The sequence below is a fragment of the Bison bison genome, unplaced genomic scaffold (genome assembly GCF_000754665.1).
Source record: "Bison bison bison isolate TAMUID 2011002044 unplaced genomic scaffold, Bison_UMD1.0 scf7180017864456, whole genome shotgun sequence".
Classification (NCBI taxonomy): domain Eukaryota; kingdom Metazoa; phylum Chordata; class Mammalia; order Artiodactyla; family Bovidae; genus Bison; species Bison bison.
The window spans coordinates 16,836,671-16,855,890 of record NW_011495018.1 but is presented as its reverse complement, the minus strand read 5'-3'; the positions used below and the strand labels follow the sequence as shown (position 1 = coordinate 16,855,890).

Below are 19,220 nucleotides of genomic sequence, written 5' to 3'. Positions count from 1 at the left end.
AAACTTTTTTTCTTTCTCCGCATTCCTTAGGATTATATAACAATAATGTATCCTGCCTAAGGACAGTCTTTGGATTCAATCTTCTGTTATCTTAAAATGTTAATTATGGGAGTAGACCTGGTCTTTACAAGGATGTATCTTGCCTGAGGACAGTGTTATCTTAAAATGTAAATTATGGGAGTAGGTCTGATGAGGTCTTTACAACCTCCAGACATTCTTTGGATTATATAACCTCATTGTTAACACTAGCAAGCGGGTACTCTTTCTGCCCCCTTCTGATGCCTATGTCAGAAGCTTTCTCTATCTCCTTTATACTTTAATAAAACTTTATTACACAAAAGCTCTGAGCGATCAAGCCTCGTCTCTGGCCCCGGATTGAATTCTTCTCCTCCAGGGGCCAAGAATCCTGGTATATTCACGTGATTCAACAACAACCTTTCAGTTTCTCATGATGTACTCTGCACATAAGTTAAATAAACAGGGTGACAATATGACGAACTCCTTTTCTTATTTGGAACCAGTCTGTTGATCCATGTCCAGTTCTAACTGTTGCTTCCTGACGGGCACACAGGTTTATCAAGAGGCAGGTCAGGTGGTCTGGTATTCCATCTCTTTCAGAATTGCCAGTTTATTGTGATCCACACAGTCAAAGGCTTTGGCGTAGTCAATAAAACAGAAATAGATGTTTTTCTGGAACTCTCTTGCTTTTTCCATGATCCAGCGGATGTTGGCAATTTGATTTCTGGTTCCTCTGCCTTTTCTAAAACCAGCTTGAACATCAGGAAGTTCACGGTTCACGTATTGCTGAAGCCCGGCTTGGAGAATTTTGAGCATTACTTTACTAGCGTGTGAGATGAGCGCAATTGTGTGGTAGCTTGAGCATTCTTTGGCATTGCCTTTCTTTGGGATTGGAATGAAAACTGACCTTTTCCAGTCCTGTAGCCACTGCTGAGTTTTCCAAATTTGCTGGCATATTGAGTGCAGCACTTTCACAGCATCATCTTTCAGGATCTGGAATAGCTCCAATGGAATTCTATCACCTCCACTAGCTTTGTTCGTAGTGATGCTTCCTAAGGCCCACTTGACTTCACATTCCAGGATGTCTGGCTCTAAGTCAGTGATCACACCATCATGATTATCTCGGTCATGAAGCTCTTTTTTGTACAGTTCTTCTGTGTATTCTTGCCACCTCTTCTTAATATCTTCTGCTTCTGTTAGGTCCATACCATTTCTGTCCTTTATTGAGCCCATCTTTACATGAACTGTTCCTCTGGTATCTCTGATTTTCTTGAAGAGATCTCTAGTCTTTCCCATTCTGTTTTTTTCCTCTATTTCTTTGCATTGATCGCTGAAGAAGGCTTTCTTATCTCTTCTTGCTATTCTTTGGAACTCTGCATTCAGATGCTTATATCTTTCCTTTTCGCTTCTCTTCTTTCCACAGCTATTTGTAAGGCCTCCCCAGACAGCCATTTTGCTTTTTGGCATTTCTTTTCCATGGGGATGGTCTTGATCCCTGTCTCCTGTACAATGTCACGAACCTCAGTCCATAGTTCATCAGGCACTCTGTCTATCAGATCTAGTGCCTTAAATCTATTTCTCACTTCCACTGTATAATCATAAGGGATTTGATTTAGGTCATACCTGAATGGTCTAGTGGTTTTCCCTACTTTCTTCAATTTCAGTCTGAATTTGGCAATAAGGAGTTCATGGTCTGAGCCACAGTCAGCTCCTGGTCTTGTTTTTGCTGACTGTATAGAGCTTCTCCATCTTTGGCTGCAAAGAATATAATCAATCTGATTTCGGTGTTGACCATCTGGTGATGTCCACGTATAGAGTCTTCTCTTGTGTTGTTGGAAGAGGGTGTTTGTTATGACCAGTGCATTTTCTTGGCAAAACTCTAATAGTCTTTGCCCTGCTTTATTCCGTATTCCAAGGCCAAATTTGCCTGTTACTCCAAGTGTTTCTCGGAGAAGGCAATGGCACCCCACTCCAGTACTCTTGCCTGGAAAATCCCATGGACGGAGGAGCCTGGTGGGCTGCAGTCCTTGGGGTCGCTAAGAGTCGGACACGACTGAGCAACTTCACTTTCACTTTTCACTTTCATGCATTGGAAAAGGAAATGGCAACCCATTCCAGTATTCTTGCCTGGAGAATCCCAGGGACGCAGGAGCCTGGTGGGCTGCCGTCTATGGGGTCGCACAGAGTCGGACGTGACTGAAGCGACACAGCAGCAGCAGGTGTTTCTTGACTTCCTACTTTTGCATTCCAGTCCCCTATAATGAAAAGGACATCTTTTTGGGGTGTTAGTTCTAAAAGGTCTTGTAGGTCTTCATAGAACCATTCAACTTCAGCTTCTGGAAATAAGGAAGTTACCCAGAAAAGCAAGAATGGCAGAAAAACTGATGGTTCAAGTATAAAACCATAGTTTTTTCCATAACAGCAGCATTCCAGTTAAGTTATTAGCAGCAGTAGCTGCCATTAGTTTTTAGGCAATATTAAGAAAGTATCAAGAGATATCTGGAGTCTCAACAGATATTTGTACACTCATGTTCACAGCAGCATTATTCAAGACGGTCAAAAGGTAGAAGCAACCCAAATGTCCACTGACGGATGGAAAGATAAACAATATACAACATACATACAGTGGACTATTATTCAACCCTAAAAAGGAAAGAAACTCTAACACATACTACAGTTGGGATGAACCTTGAGGACATTCGCTAAGTGAAACAAGCCAGTCACAAAAAGGCAAATACTGTACAATTTCATTTACACGAAGTATCTAGAGCAGTCAAACTCTTAGAAAGCACGACAGAATGGTGGTTACCAGCGACCAGGGTGGGGGAATAGGGAGTTGTTTGATGGATATAGAGCTTCAAATCCATGAAAAGCTACGGTGCTGGCTGCACACTCTGTGAATATACTTAATACTACCAAACTGCACATTTAAAAATGGTTAAGGTGGCAAATTTTATGCTATGTGTATTTTATCACAATTTAAAAATAAAAAATAGGAAAAAAAGGCTTTGGATACTGGGATTAAAATTCATTGGATAAACCAATTTCCTCCTCCCCTTTCTCTACACATACCCCTCCCATTCTAAAAAACTTTTTTAAAGTATCACTTTTTAAAAAAGGAATCAGTCTATATTAATGAAGGCTAGCAAGTTTCATTTTCCTTTATAAGGGTTATAAGAGTATATTAAATATATGCATCACTGACACATATAAATATAAAATGAAAACACAGGGTGATATAACACTAGGAAAAGATAAAATGAAATTTAAACTGTTGTTAAAATAGAAATTAACTCCACAAATTGAAGAGAAGGCAAAAATTAACTATGTTATTATTTACTGAATGATAATATACCAATTCGTCTGTTCTCTAAATTTTAATTTTTTTAACCAATAAATTTACAGCAGGGATTTTAAGAAAAAATTTTTAATTTCACAACTTCTCATTCCTTTTGAATTTATCTTAGTTCTGACAATGTAATGCTTTACATTCTTTTAAAAATGAAAAAATTGAGCTGTCTTTACAAACATTTCTAGATCTTTAATGAACTTACACTTTAATACAACATTTATTCTTTTAAACTTAACATATTAAGACTTCTATCTAAAACAAATTTTGAATCATATTCAAAACAGTGCCTTTATAAACATTTCTATATATGCTAACATATTTAACATAGGTATATTATATATAACACTCTTAAAAACACTATTTACCTACTATTTCTAAAATAATGAAAATATCACATCCTAAAAAAAAGTTATGTATTAACTAGGCAAACTTGACATTTGCTCAATAACTTAACTACTTATGTGCATGGCTCTACTGCGGAAATAAAAGTAAATAAAATGATACTTTAAAGAATTTAATCTTTAATCCCCATGTAAAAAATGACTTGAAAGAATAAAAAACTTACTTTTTTATGGTGTGTTCCTGCTGCAAATACTTATCTTGCACACACTTTTCAAACATAATTAATGCATTTTCTCCCTTATTCATTCCATTTGGTACTCGGTGTTCTTTTGCAAACTCAGTAGATAAGAGCTCAGATTCTATTTCTTCCAACAAATCCTCTGATGTTGAAACATTCTTTATTTTTGAAATAAGTTTCTTGGTGCAGTCTGTATCATAAGGACTTTCTGAGTAAGTCTTTTGATTACCTGCTTCTGTAAATGTAGATGACCTTAATTCCGCCAATATTTGTGTGACTGTTTGTTCTGCTTCACTTGTTTTCAAAACTTGCTTTGTAAAATCTCCACCAGGAAAACTAGCTATTTGTTCAGAACTTTCTGGGCCTGTGTCTGTTTTAGCACAGGAATCCTTACCCCCACCATGATCTGGAATATAATTTTCCTGTGTTTCAGTTTGATTATTGTGTTCATTAGGCTGACATAAAGTTTTATCCAAGTTTAATGACAACAGTTTGGACTCATTTTCTAAGCTGCTGCTTTCAACACCAGAAGAGTTGCATGAGCCTTCCTTTGTTTCCGACGTTTTCTCAATATTTTGATCAGAGGAAATGGAGGCTATGTGCTCTGTCTCCGACATGCTGACTGGCACCGATTCACTGTGTACGTCTTCAAATCTGCTCCTGATCTTCGTCTTACATCTAAGAAAGTCAAAACACACATTTTTAAAAAGTTTTTTTTAAACCAAGACCCCATATATAGTTGCATGCATTTCATGATGTGGAAAAACTAAGGCTACACATTTTACCAGTAAAAGTTCGTTCACTCTCTTCTCCTTCGATCCAGTCCTACCGCTTCACTTCAGCGGCAGTTTGGCCCCATGATACTGGGTACACAATGATACTAATAATGAGATTAGTGCCCAAGAATTGTTAATTAATAGAATTCCTTTAGCTCCATAAGGGGGAAAAAAGACTATGTAAAGAACTTAAAACAAACTATTGCAGAAATCAGATAGCAATGAAAACAATAGGCAAGAAATTACACATCAAGGTAATAAAACAATGTACATTAACAATGCTATTTACTGCCAAAGGAAAACTAGACAATAAAACACAGCTGCCTACAGCCCAGACACCTATAGCTGAGCTGAAAGAAGTCAAGGTGTAAAGGATTCCTGGCAGGAATTCATGTTTCTCCCTGGGATAAAGAAGTATCATAGTGATTTCCAAACATTCTCATCAAGAACACACAATGCTCAGCACAACTCAGATGGACCCCATTTGCATTGCTTCGCTCATAAAAGGAACATTTACAAACCTAATTCAACAATGTTAGAATATATTTTTTTAAGCTGTTTATGAGGGTTACTAAGCTAGCTATTTTCTGAAAATTAGTCAACTTCAAAATCCATCCTGAGACAAAAAAACATAGAACATTCCAACAATCTTAATGAAGAATTCTAAGAAAGGAAAAGAAGACCAGCTTGCCTGTTAAATATCCTGGCATCAACTAATTTGACATTGGCCCTAATACTATAAATTACCTACTTGTACAACGTATTTCCAAACAACCAAACAAATTATCATTATTATCTTGCTGTGTGTATGTTACAACTAAGACAAAGTCCACACTAGCAATAAAAGTTTGGTTTAGGCAATAACAATAAATGCAGTAAGTTAATAAAAACCCTTATGAGTAAGGTGTATTCCAAATCAAGGACAAAGTAAAATAATTCTCAAACAGGGACCTTAGCCACTATGTGGCTTCCTCATTTGGAAGGAAGCCACTACCTTCCTCAAAATAACTAATTTTAAGATACAACTTATGAATGTATTGCTGCTGAATTTGAAATCTTAATTTGGAAATCAATCTAAAAAGTGCTTTCAAACATCATAACTAGTCATAACTAGTCAATGTTATGTGATATCTACTGAAGTCGAGTTCAGAGCTGACCAAATGTAATGGACAGAAGATAAAGAATCTGTTTGAAAGAGAACGAGTCTGTGACTCTCCAGCATAGACTGACCAAGTCAGAAGAAACTTTCATTTGATGACTCTATAGCGCTTGTCTGTGTGCCGTGCTTTGTCGACAGAAAAGCATCACACAAACAATGGTTATCTTCTTACCCAGCTTTCACGTTCCCCAGGGTTCAGTCCACAGCTTTATTTTCCCTGCTAGAACTCCTCCAGTGTGATCACTGAAGCCACAAGCTCATGGTTGACGCGCACTTGGTTTCACCCTGTGCTCCTGAGTTACAGATAACAAATTACCTCTTTGTTTTCACTCTACTTCTACATCTGTAGTAATCTCACACAAATAGTGGCATTTCCAGTGGCTCAATTCAAAAAATGGCTAAATCCAGAATCACAACAATAGCTTCTAAGGTTGAGAACCCCTCATCCTTTATTTCTGCCAATGCTATCGTTTTTCTTCATCATGACTCTTTCTTTCCTTTAGCCTCATATTCTTCTACTGATTTCATGTTTCCTGCAATTACACCCTCATTTCTGCTGTCACTGTCCCCTTCCTGCAACTCAACCCAGGCCTGATAACTTCCTATCTGAACACTTGAACTGTTGGTTTCTCAATCTCACTCCATCCTTGCTCCAGCTCTCCTTCCTGAAACTCCAAGTCAAGGAGCAAGAAGGCTAATATAAGGGCAGATGACCTGAGACGGCACCAGGTAAGTGTCATCCAATCCAGAGAAGGCGGTAAGTGTACACTACATTGGCTCTGCCACAGAGGCACAGGAGCTGCCCTGCAAAGTGAATCCTCGGTGGCACAAGGGTCAAGGGAGTTACAGAACTGCCCCTTCTCCCCAAAACACCACACACACCACCTCCAGGGAGATCACATCAAATACAACCAGATGAATCAGAGTAAAGGCAGAGCTACTGCTTCCCTCTTTCAAGTTTCAGATAGTGAGAACTCTGCCTCCACTGGCTGGTATTCCCCCAACTCTGAAAGGGCCAGTTAAGAGGAAGGAGGGGGGACAAATTTTAGAGCCAAATTACATCTCTTCTTTAATCTGAGCAGCTGGGAACTAAGTTTCAACATTTCTTCATAGAGAAGAAAGAGTTTATGATTAACATGTTTTTGTTGTCTGCTTTTGTAAGCAAGTGAAACCAGTCGTAATTCCTGGAATAAGTTTTTTCTAGTAATCAAAAGTGGCAGAAGAGTTTTGACACCAAACCAAGACATTATTAAAGGACTGTACCTCAGAGGCAAGTGGAGGGGATGTGGACATTTCATGTTTATACTTCAGAGTTGCGACTGTACTATTTTCTCAATCTTATCTCTCAACACAATCTTAAAATCCTAGTATTTCTCTATCGTACCTTACCAGCCCTTGACCAGACGACTCTAGATTCCTCCAAACAATGTGCACGTTAACGTCTCCATGGCTTTGCTCTCATCTAGACCAGTGGCCCTTCAGTCTAGTGGCAGTGGTTTAGCCCCTAAGTTGTGTCCACTTCTTGTGACCCATGGACTGTAGCCCACCAAGCTCCTTTGTCCATGGGGTTCTCCAGGCAAGAATTCTAGAGCCGGGTGCTACTTCCTTCTCCAAGGGATCTTCCCCACCCAGGGACTGAACCACTTCTGCTGCATTGCAGGAGGATTTTTTTACTGCTGAGCTACCAAGGAAGGCCCTCCCTTCAGTCTATCCAGAGCCTAATTATACTTAAAGGACAGACTCTAAGGTCATGTCGCCTCCAAATTTTCCCTAATGGCAAGCACAAAAAAAACCCTCTCATGTAAATGAAAACATACTGTACTTACACTCATCAGGTACACAATCATAGCCTTCCTTGTGGCACTTCTCAACAGCCTTTTAAAAGATTTCCGTACTTGCAAGGAAGAGGAACCTCACTCTGAACTGAATCAAACTTCTTAAATCCCAAGCAATGAAACAGTAATAGTAAAAAGATAAACAAATCCAACAAATATATTCTCTACTACACTTACAGTCATTCTTGCAAATGCTATTCAATGGTTCTCAGTGAGGGTGGGGCTGAGTTTACACAATGAGCTGCGGGTGCTGAAGACATTTAGAGGGTGGAAACCTGGCTGTAAGAAGACTTGCTATGTGCAAGACAGCACAGAACAACAAAAATGTCTCATTCTGCCGGCTCTTCATCTAGGTAATAAATGAACAAACACACACCTGTTGCTATAAATACCTCAGCTTAGATTCTGTTTTACATATCAAACCTCTGCAAATTAAAGAAGGCTGTAGCTCAGATGATAAAGAATCTGCCTCTGATGCAGGAGACCTGGGTTCAATCCCTGGGTCAGGAAGATCCCCTGGAGAAGGAAATAGCAACCCATTCCAATATTCTTGCCTGGAGAATTCCATGGACAGAGGAGCCTGGCAGGCTACAATACTTGGGGTCACAAAGAGTCACACACGACTAAGTGACTATCACAAACACAGTTCAACATCAAAAGGCAAGTACTTTCTATATTGTTTCTCAGTAATATGTCCATGATCTTTGGAAAAAGTATCCATATAAACTGGCATCTGATAACCACTTAGTCTGCAAACTCAGTTTTCAGATGTTCAAATGAATACTGATCGGGGCAAAAGGAAAGGCGTTAAAGAAGATTTGTGTGTCTATATGTAAAAAGCCATCGCCAAGAGTAAGTAAGTACACAAGAACGCTGCAGGGAGGGGCCGCCATCATGTGCTTGACTGTCTGCAGCTAAGCAGGGGAAACAGTCAGCTGAGTCCTCCTGTGGGCCTCCAGCTGGCAATGCTGATGCAGGCCCATTTGGCTGCTGTACAAATTTTTTCTTGGGGGTGGGGGTAAAGGAGTAGATGTCATTAAAGCTACCAATGATGGAATAGCCTAGGCGTATATTAAAGGGGTAGGATGCAAAACTATACATTTGTATATAAGATTGCTTTAGTTAAGAAGTGCTTGTATAAATCAAATTCACACTCATATACAGACATAGTGACTATAATTACTAATTACAATCTCTTTTGCTGAGGTAAGAAAAAACACAGGTTACTTGACTTTTTAGCAATTCTTACTCATTAGGGGAAGACACTATATTTCAATTTAGCGAAGTCACAAAATTCCTCTTAATTCAAGGACTTTTTTTCCCACCAGGGTTGTTTCTGTTTCTGACACAGTACTACAGGACCAATTCGCACTTCAAAACTGTTTCAGCAGAGTGAGAAGTGGTTTCGCTCTTACTGGAGCTCATCAGCTGTAGGCAACTGGTCAAGAAACACTCTTCACTTGCCTTAAAGCCAACCATTATTCACCATAGATTTTATTCTTAACCAGCAACTGTACAAAATCATTCCTATATAAGAACCTTATAAACAAAAACTCTGTTTTTAACAACTTTTAATACTATTTCTTGTTTGCCAGTAATTAGCAGTATAAACAAACAACAAAAGAAAAAAGCTTACTCAATAAATGCAAATACAAACTAATCCAAATCCACAGACATTTGGTACTAGATTATCAAACATACAAACCTCATACAAAACTGCCAAACCAGAAATCCATTTCTAAACTAGATATTAATTCATTTATTCACCACATATGTATTGAATATGAATTATGTTCAGCACTGTCTTACCTGTTGAGAACAAAGCAGTGAATAAAACAGATATCTTTCTGGAGTTTACTTTCTGGTGTAATGAACCAACACACAAAATCTGTGTTAAATCTTTTACTCTTTGTTTACAGTATTGTAACTGGAAGGTCAGCATTCCATGAGACGCTATATAAGAAACATATGAGTGTTTAACTCCAACAGAAACATGTGACTCAGTTCGGCATAAATGTTATCTATAACAAACTACAAATTTTAAACTTACAAATTGTACCATTTGAGTCTCAAATAATACCAGCTGTAGCTTCTCCAGTAATGTACATCAAGATAAGCAAGTTGAGCTTGTGATGGCACTCCTGTTCTTCAATATAATAGTTTACTGTCCTTTGAAAAAAAAGTAAGTACATCCAAAGGTCTTTTACACATTCCTCAAATACACTTTGAAAACAGAATAAACAAAATGATAACTTATCTTTCTGACCAGTTCTAATAATGTCCTAATAAAACAATTAAAATCAGAAGCAACCAAAATCATCCTCAGTCCAACATAAACTGATCACAACCCCCAAGTGTCTGACTTTTGATAGATATGAACTACAAAATATAAATACTTTCCTGGATAAAGTTTTAAAACACAGAATAATGAACAGAAAAGAACCCATACCAGAGACATAAAACTTTGTTTCACGTAATGAAAATATCTGACACTGAAGTTTATACAAGGCGAACCTAATTCTACTCTTAAAAGATTAAAACCTGAGCTTGTTATTTCAAAGAACTCTAGACTAGTTCTATCAAAAGGAAGATTTATTTGTAAAGTAGTCACACTGTAAATGAGCTTTTTGGTAAAATTCAACTTTAATATACTGCGTTTCCTTGTGAAACACATCACTAGCTCTTTGTCCATTAGTTTAAAAAGTGTATCATATGAGGCCAAGGTCAATTATCCCTGTAGGGCTTTGTTTAGCTTTGCACCCATGGGTCAGGGCATTCAGAATTTCACAATATGTATACTATAACACACACAGAAAAAGATGGTGAAAAGACTCAGGGCAATAGATGCAGCAGGACACTCACCCCCACAAACAGTACGAAAACCTGTGATACGATAACAAGAGAAATTACGGTCTGTCAAGACTCCAGGAAAAAGCAGCAAAGTAGCCACATCATATATCACATTACAAGTTATATGTCATATTATCAGTTTGGTATTTTAGATCCATGGAATTTTATATATGTCTTATAGTAACTTTTAAATCAGAAAAGTTATTAGCATAGAAATCTCATCTAGAAGCTCCTTGTATAGACCTCACCAAAAAAAGTTCAATGACTCTAAGAAAACACGAAAAGTATTTTCAGCTAATTTCCCCCCCAAAAAACCTAAAAACTAAAAAACAAAAAAACGGGGGCAGGGTTGACCTACAGTTTCCTTTTCAAAATGGGACTAGCTAATAACCTAAAAAAAATTTTAAAAAGATAAGTTTTAAGTCTGCCTTATATTAAGAAGTTCTGGTTAATGTTTATATTTTGAAGCCACCTTTGGCCTGGGCTTGGTTAATTTGGTACAATGCAATTTACCAAAAAATTAAATTATTAGCTATGACATGATCATCTCTGAAGCAGGTGAATAATTCGTGTTTCTTAATGACAGGCAACTGTACTCACAATCCAATTGACACTTTGCTGGGTTTGATTTCTACTTTCTGTCTTTGCCCCTTCACACCAGTACTTCTTTTGTTTACTTCTTAGCCCAAATAGATTTTTAAAATCTCAGTAGCTGAGAAATAAAGTTGAAAGGTGGCTTCTGAAATAATAAAATTACAGGGTTACTCGCAAATTTAAGTTATCTATGCTCCCATCCTAAAGGAAATCAGTCCTGAATATTCATCGGAAGGACTGATGCTGAAGCTGAAATTCCAATACTTTGGCCACCAGATGCAAAGAACTGACTCATGTGCAAAGACCCTGATGCTGGGAAAGATTGAAGGTGGGAGGAGAAGGGGATGACAGAGGACAAGATGGTTGGATGACATCACCGACTCAATGGACGTGAGTCTGAGTAAGCTCGGGTAGTCAGTGATGGACAGGGAAGCCTGGAGTGCTGCAGTTCATGGGGTCGCAAGAAGTCAGACACGACTGAGCGACTGAACTGAACTAATGCTCCCAAGGTTGCCCCGAAATGACACTGAACATAATATTCCCAACACAGTAAGCCCAGTGACATGTTTATAAGAAATTCAAGAATCAGCTTTAATTATTTAAAACTAGAGATAAGAGGTAAAAAAACAAATCTAAACTTTGTGAAAGAAACGTAACTTCAGGTTAAGGAGTCTTTAACATGAAACTGTTAAGATGAATTTGAAAAACTAGTACAGATTATTAGTCATTCTTCAAAGGAAAAAATGATTTTTCTAAATCTCTAAATAAAGGCTGCATCAACCTATCATCTCTCCTAAAGAGCAGACTTCCAGGAAGTTAGCATGTATTTGTAAATAGATGGTTTTAAATAGAATATACTAAGCAATCCTCATTAGCTATGCTGTCACTGAATAGCATCAAAGAACAACTCTTTAGTTTACGGTTGAAGGGACTAAAAGGTTAAAGGTCGGTTACTGTGCTCCACCACTGCTTTCTCGTTAGCAATAAACAAGACTCTGAAATACCAATGATACTCTTATGGAATCTCCACTCTCTATGGAATCAGTGGAGTGAATCAGTGAGATTTTTAAAGGAACCTCCGAATTTATATGCAGGTATTATGAATAAGAAAAGGTCTTAAAAAGAATAAAACCAATATAAATGTAAGCCAGGCATTTCCAGGTAGAATCTTTAGTGATTATACATGCCCGCCTATTACAATGTAACAAGGGGTTTTAATTCTTTATACTGCAAAGTTTGTGAATCACTCAGTATCTTCCACTGAATTTAAAATAATAGGAAAGGACCAAAAAGGAAGGAAAAAAGAGAAAAAGAAAAACAAAGCCAATCTTCACTGTTTTCTATTTGTACAATGATGGATAAGGAATTTGAAAGTAGCTGAATAGAAAAGATACACAAGCGGATGGTCGGTTTTACTATTAACATCTCTCACACCTTAATCTTTCCCACACTCTGCAAATATGAAGGTGTAGTTAGCAGTCCGGAAGGCTACACCCACAAGCATACCTAAACACTTACAGTTTTTTGGTGTGTTTTTTTGTTTGTTTTTGAGCGACTGCCAGCATACCTCTTGAAACACTTTCACTGATTTGCCACATATTGTCCTCAGAAAAACTCCCAACCTATCATTTTAGAAGAAATTTAAAAAGGTAGGCATGAAAGGTAGATTACACAGGTACACACAGAGAAAGCTGCCAAACGCCTGGGGCTGCCCGGCATTACTATACTACATAACTCTAGGAGGTAACAAGATCATCAAATCGAAGATAACCCAGATGTTTCAAATCCAGGCCTCTTTCCTCTAAGCAAAATCAAGATGTAAAAATTAGCTAAAGTTCTTCTATTGTTAACAGGCGATGAATAATACCTGCACTGTTCCCCAAGATTGCTATGAGGGGACATGTAGAAGGGGGTTTACCATTTTACAGGTTTGACAGACACATAAATTTGAAATCTGATCCTTAGCAACCAAGATTTATCAAATGCCTTGATGTCCTTGGCGGGGGCGGGGGGGGAGGCAATATAAATACCAAGAACGATTTCGCTCATAACCACGATCCCAAAGAATCGTCTCTAAAATTGCTTAAAATCATAGTAATGGAAGTGTTTGGAAAAGGGTTTAAAGTCACTACAGTAAACACGAAACACGAACACAGTCAACTTGGAGAGGAAAGGAGAAACAGACGCTGAGTCCATGAGGGGTGGCCGTGCAGGTGGGGCTTAGCTGTTGTACACACGGGGAGACCCGGCCAGCGGCCTAAGTTCTGCCGCTCTCTACGGACCTCTCAGGAGGCGCGGCCCCCACGGGCCCCCGCGACCCCTCCGCCGCCTCCGGCCCCGGCGGCCCGGGACTGACGGCCGGGAGGCAGAGAGAGGAGGGAACTCCTTCCCCCAGCGCTCGCCTAACTCCCTCGAGAAGCCAGGGTAGGGAGCCGCCCCGGGACGTGCAGGATGGCGCAGGAGGTGGGAAGCCCGCCGCGCCGCCACCGCGACTCCTCGGTCCTCCCCGGGCGCCCCTCTAGGGTACTTACCCCACTGATCCGAGCCTCAGGCCACACCCCTAAAGAAGCCGCTGGAACTACCACTCAGGAATCAACTTCTCCATAGAGGGGCCCCGCAGACCTGGAAGTGCGGGGGCGGTGGGCAGAGCGGTGGGAACAGAGCCAAAAGCACGCTCCCTCCGCCGCGGCTGCCCCAAGCCCCCGCGGAGCTGACACATCAACAAAGATGGCGGCGACGCCGAAGCCGGCCAGGCTACAGCTGAGGGGGCGGGACTCCTCGGAGGAGCCAATCAACGAGGCGAAGGCGTCGTGACGCAACGCACCTTGGGCCTGGGGAACCTGTCTGCAGTGGGCGGGGCCGACGATCCTCTGTTTCCAGCTCGGCGAGCGTCCTTCCCGGGCACTTCGTCTTCGGAACTCGCCACCCCTTGGCCATTCTGGCGAGCCAGCTGTCCTGCCTCGCTAGTCCGGCCCTACCTCTCACGCCCCTCCCCGATCCAAGTAGGTTATTGCTTCCTGTAGGACGCGCTCCTTGGAGCTGATCCCTCTGCACCCTTTGGCCCCTACTCATCTTACTCAGGGACATAAAGAGAATTTGAAATTGTGATCTCCCAGCTCTGATGCGTTAGTCCTGCACCTGACGTGGGCGGAGTCAGCAGGAGCTGCCTACCTGCCCCTCAGACAGTTCATCTCTAGGAGAGGCCCTGGGGGTTTCCATAACACCGCATTCATGCCTACCGCTTGGCACCTACTGCCATTGTTTAATAATAAACTGTTGGTGCGTTCCTCTCTAGTACCCGACTGTGAGCCTTGAGCACGGGAAGTGTCATCATCCTAGCACGCAAAGTGGGGTTTGGCACGCCAGTGCTGCTCAATAAATAGCTATATATATGTCTATATATATATAGTGTACTGGGCGGGGGAAACGTATACTGAATACAGTTGCATAATCACGTCCGGAGAAGGTGAGCAGTTTCAGTCTGGAGGTTTTGCAAACCTACTCTGCCCAGTTTAGTGCTGCTCTTTGATTTAAGGCTTCTTACTGCACAACTCATGACTGAAAGAACAAAACCCCCAAAACAAAAAGTCTCACTTGAAAAACATTCAACACTGTGTAACTCTATTCCTCTTTCCAACAGGAAATGGCACCTCCCTCCTTAAATGAAGATATTAGTTAAAACACATTATGCAGTTAAAGTGTGACAGTAAAGAAATGACTTTTAAGCAATAAATTTACCAAACATTCCTGTTGTTTAGTCACTCAGTCGCGTCAGACTCTGAGATCCCATGGACTGCAGCCCAAGCCCAGCAGGCTTCTCTGTCCATGGGATTTCCCAGCAAGAATACTGGAGTGTTTCACCAAGCATTCCTTTTGAGATGTTATTCCGAGGGGAAAAATATAAAAGAAACTTTAAGCTTTTTCAGTATGCTTATTGGCAGTAATATTGACACTGTTATTTCTTAACTATATTAGTATTAAACATGTATGTAATCCTTGGAATCAAGATTTTCAATATTGGAGAAAGGAAATACAAATATAAAAATCAAAGAAGTTAAGTGTAAAAAAACACTGCAATCCTAACTTTGAATTTAGAAACATCAGTATGAATTAGTAAATTTGAAATTAGAAATATCAGCATGAACTCATGGTACATTTCATTTCCATTAAAAAGAAAAAAAGTCTGTCTACTGAAAAGGTCTAGAATAATGATCAACCCAATGGACACCCCTATTGTCCAATCATCTCTAAATGTAATTTCCCACTAAAAGTAACCTAGGCTCCTCTAGGAACTCAAGGGCTAAATCTACAAAGCAAGAAATGTACAAGAAAATTTAGGCTATTTTGGTTATACCAGAAAGTAAAGATCAAAGGAGTTGTGTCAAAAAGATTTGAGCCAATTTAAAGGTGTTCCCCATAGAAGACAATTTTAGCATTTAAAAGTAACAGCAAACGAAACAAATCTACCAGTTTAAAAATTAATGAATGTGTTGATTTTTTTTAAATGGTATTGGTCACCTTTGGAGGATGCCAATAAATCATCACATTTTGAAAACTAATAAAAAAATCGAACATCCTGCCTTTTCTGTTACAAACTGAATCTCAAATAGTTGACATGAGAAAGTTCTTCTTTATGGACTTTCAGGTAACACATGCAGAGAAAAAGACTATTATCATTTTGGAAACACTTCTCTGGTAACTCAGATGGTAAAGAATCTGCCTGCAATGCAGGAGACCTGGGTTCAATCCCTGGATCAGGAAGATCCTTTGGATATGGGAATGGCAACCCATTCCAGTGTTCTTGCCTGGAACAAGGTCCATGGGGTCACAAAGAGTGGGACACCGAGTGACTAACACTTTCACTTTCAATGAAATAATGTATCTAGATAATGATCACCAGTGAATCCAGAATCCTATGGAAAGCTGGCTGGAAACTTTAGAGTGTATATCCCCCAAAGAGAAATGACTAGATATTAAGTGTCTTCTAAGTGAATCAACAGAGAGACACAATACCACCTGGGAGGTATTCTTGCCAGAGGGAATGTAATCAAGAAAATTGTGAGGAAAACTGCCATTCCTTCAATGTGTAAATTGCAAGAAGATGAAAAGATTAAAAGAGAAATCTCTTTTTAAAATACATCACTGAATGCAAATATAGGATCTGATGTGACCATACCTATTAAAAGTCATTCGAGACTACCTCAGAAATTTTAAATACTAACTTTATGATATTATGAAATTATTTTTAAAGACGGGATAAATTTGGGTGATGTTTTTCGGAAGTTAAAATCTTTTAAAGATACCTACTTAAATATATATGGATGTAAAGATACAATATACCAGAAAGAAAGAACATGCTTCAAAAAATAAAAACAACCCCACATTGATGGGGGTATGTCAAAGAAGAACAAAACATAACTGAAAGAGTTGCCAATAGTCAAAGTTGGAACAATTTGAGCAAGGAAATAAAGGAGTGTTGGATTATAACTCAGAGCATAAAATGAATATCTGAGTCTCTAATGATGTATATATGACTGAATATGATTGAAACATCTACTTCTGCTTTATTGACTGTGCCAAAGCCTTTGACTATGTGGATCACAACAAACTGTGGAAAATTCTGAAAGAAATGGGTATACCAGACCACCTGACCTGCTTCCTGAGAAATCTGTATGCAGGTCAAGAAGCAACTGTTAGAACTGGACATGGAACAACAGACTGGTTCCAAATCGGGAAAGGAGTATGTCAAGGCTGTATATTGTCCCCCTGCTTATTTAATTTATATGCAGAATACATCCTGAGAAATGCTGGGCTGGATGAAGCACAAGCTGGAATCAAGATTGCCAGGAGAAGTATCAATAACCTTAGATATGCAGATGACACCACCCTTATGGCACAAAGTGAAGAACTAAAGAGCCTCTTGATGAAAGTGAAAGAGGAGAGTGAAAAAGTTGGCTTAAAGCTCAACATTCAGAAAACTAAGATTATAGCATCCAGTACCATTACTTCATGGCAAATAGATGGAGAAACAGGGGAAACAGTGGAAACAGTGAGAGACTTTATTATTTGGGGCTCCCAAATCACTGCAGATGGTGACTGCAGCCATGAAATTAAAAGACGCTTACTCCTTGGAAGGAAAGGTATGACCAACCTAGATAGCATATTCAAAAGCAGAGACATTACTTTGCCAACAAAGGTTTGTCTAGTCAAGGCTATGGTTTTTCCAGTGGTCATGGATGGATGTGAGAGTTGGACTGTGAAGAAAGCTGAGCACCAAAGAATTGATGCTTTTGAACTTGGATGTTGGAGAAGACTTTGAGAGTCCCTTGGACAGCAAGGAGATCCAACCAGTCTATCCTAAAGGAAATCAGCCCTGAATATTCATTGGAAGGACTGATGCTGAAGCTGAAACCCCAATACTTTGTCCACCTGATGTGAAGAACTGACTCACTGGAAAGACCCTGATGCTGGGAAAGATGAAGGCGGGAGGAGAAGGTGACAACAGAGGATGAGATGGTTGGATGGCATCACTGACTCGATGGATATGAGTTTGAGTAAGCTCTGGGAGTTGGTGATGGACAGGGAAGCCTGGTGTGCTGCAGTCCATGGGGTCACAAAGAGTCGGACACGACTGAGTGGCTAAACTGACTAATGATTGAATATATTAGTAAATTGAAGAGGAGAGGCAAATCTCCCATGCAAAAAAATTTCAAACAATTTCTGTAGGCACTCTACTTTTAAGGAAGGAGAACATAATTCCCTTTGTTTAGACGTAGACTGCACAAAATGACTCTGTGTTCATGACATAAAGGAAGGGAAAAAAGAATAACTTTATAGTAGAGAAACCTGACAAATACTAGCCAGGTGATCACAAAAAATAGCAACTGTCATGTTCAAAGAATGCTTGATGTGATGCTACAGAAATAACACTTTACCTCTGTAGTCTTTCTAATAACTACCCTGTTATTATGAGAAAACATCAGACAAATTCCATCAGTGGGACATCCTACAAAAATGTCTCACCAATACCCCTGGAGGCCATGAAGACCATCAAAACCAGGGACTGAAAAACTGCCTGAGGAGACAAGACAGCTAAATGATGTGTGTTATCCTGAATGGGACCCGTGCTGAGAAAAAGGACAGTAGGTAAAAACTTAAACATTTTCTCAATAAAGCATGGACTCTAATAATGCATGAGTATTGGATCCTTGTGCTTAGTTGCCTCGGACTCTCTGCAACCCCATGGACTGTAGCTGGCCAGGCTACTCTGTCCATGGGATTCTCCAGCAGAATACTGGGATGGGTTGTCCCTTTCCTTCTCCAGCGGATCTTCCCAACCCAGGGATGGAACCTAGGTCTTCCACATTGCAGGCAGTTTCTTTACCCTCTGAGCTACCAGGGAAGTCCTAGTGGATCCTTAATTGTAACAGATGTATTCTACTAGGATGTTAATAATAGGGGAAACAATTTAGCTTATGTGGAAATTCTCCATAGTCTTCTGAATCCACTTATTCTCCTAAAACTGTTCTAAAAATAAAGATCTTAAATTGAAGAAAGTAGGGAAAACGCCTAGACCATTCAAGTATGACCTAAATCAAATCCCTTACAATTATACAGTGGAAGTGAGAAACAGATTTAAGGTACTAGATCTGATAGAGTGCTTGATGAACTATGGATGGAGGTTCCTGTGACATTGTACAGGAGATAGGGATCAAGACCATCCTCATGGAAAAGAAATGAAAAAAGCAAAATGGCTGTCTGGGGAGGCCTTACAAATAGCTGTGAAAAGAAGAGAAGCAAAAAGCAAAGGAGAAAAGGAGAGATATAAGCATCTGAATACAGAGTTCCAAAGAATAGCAAGGAGAGATAAGAAAGCCTTCCTCAGCGATCAATGCAAAGAAATAGAGGAAAAAAACAGAATGGGAAATACTAGAGACCTCTTTAAGAAAATTAGAGATACCAAGGGAACATTTCATGCAAAGATGGGCTCAATAAAGGACAGAAATGGTATGGATCTAACAGAAGCAGAGAAGATATAAAGAAGAGGTGGCAAGAA

The 19,220-nt window shown here is 39.6% G+C and overlaps 1 protein-coding gene across 1 annotated transcript in view; it reads right to left on the bottom strand.

Annotated features, from left to right (window-relative positions):
* CCDC186 (coiled-coil domain containing 186) overlaps window positions 1-13,907 on the bottom strand; it is a 45,540-nt gene extending 31,633 nt beyond the window's left edge. Inside the window, exons 1-2 of the mRNA XM_010859301.1 lie at window positions 13,696-13,907; window positions 3,936-4,628 (exon numbers count right to left, since the gene is read on the bottom strand). Of these exons, the coding sequence (XP_010857603.1) occupies window positions 3,936-4,567 (632 nt within the window). The 5' untranslated portion in view covers window positions 4,568-4,628; window positions 13,696-13,907. The remainder of the gene's footprint in view (window positions 1-3,935; window positions 4,629-13,695) is intronic.
* Between the last annotated feature and the right edge of the window lie 5,313 nt (window positions 13,908-19,220).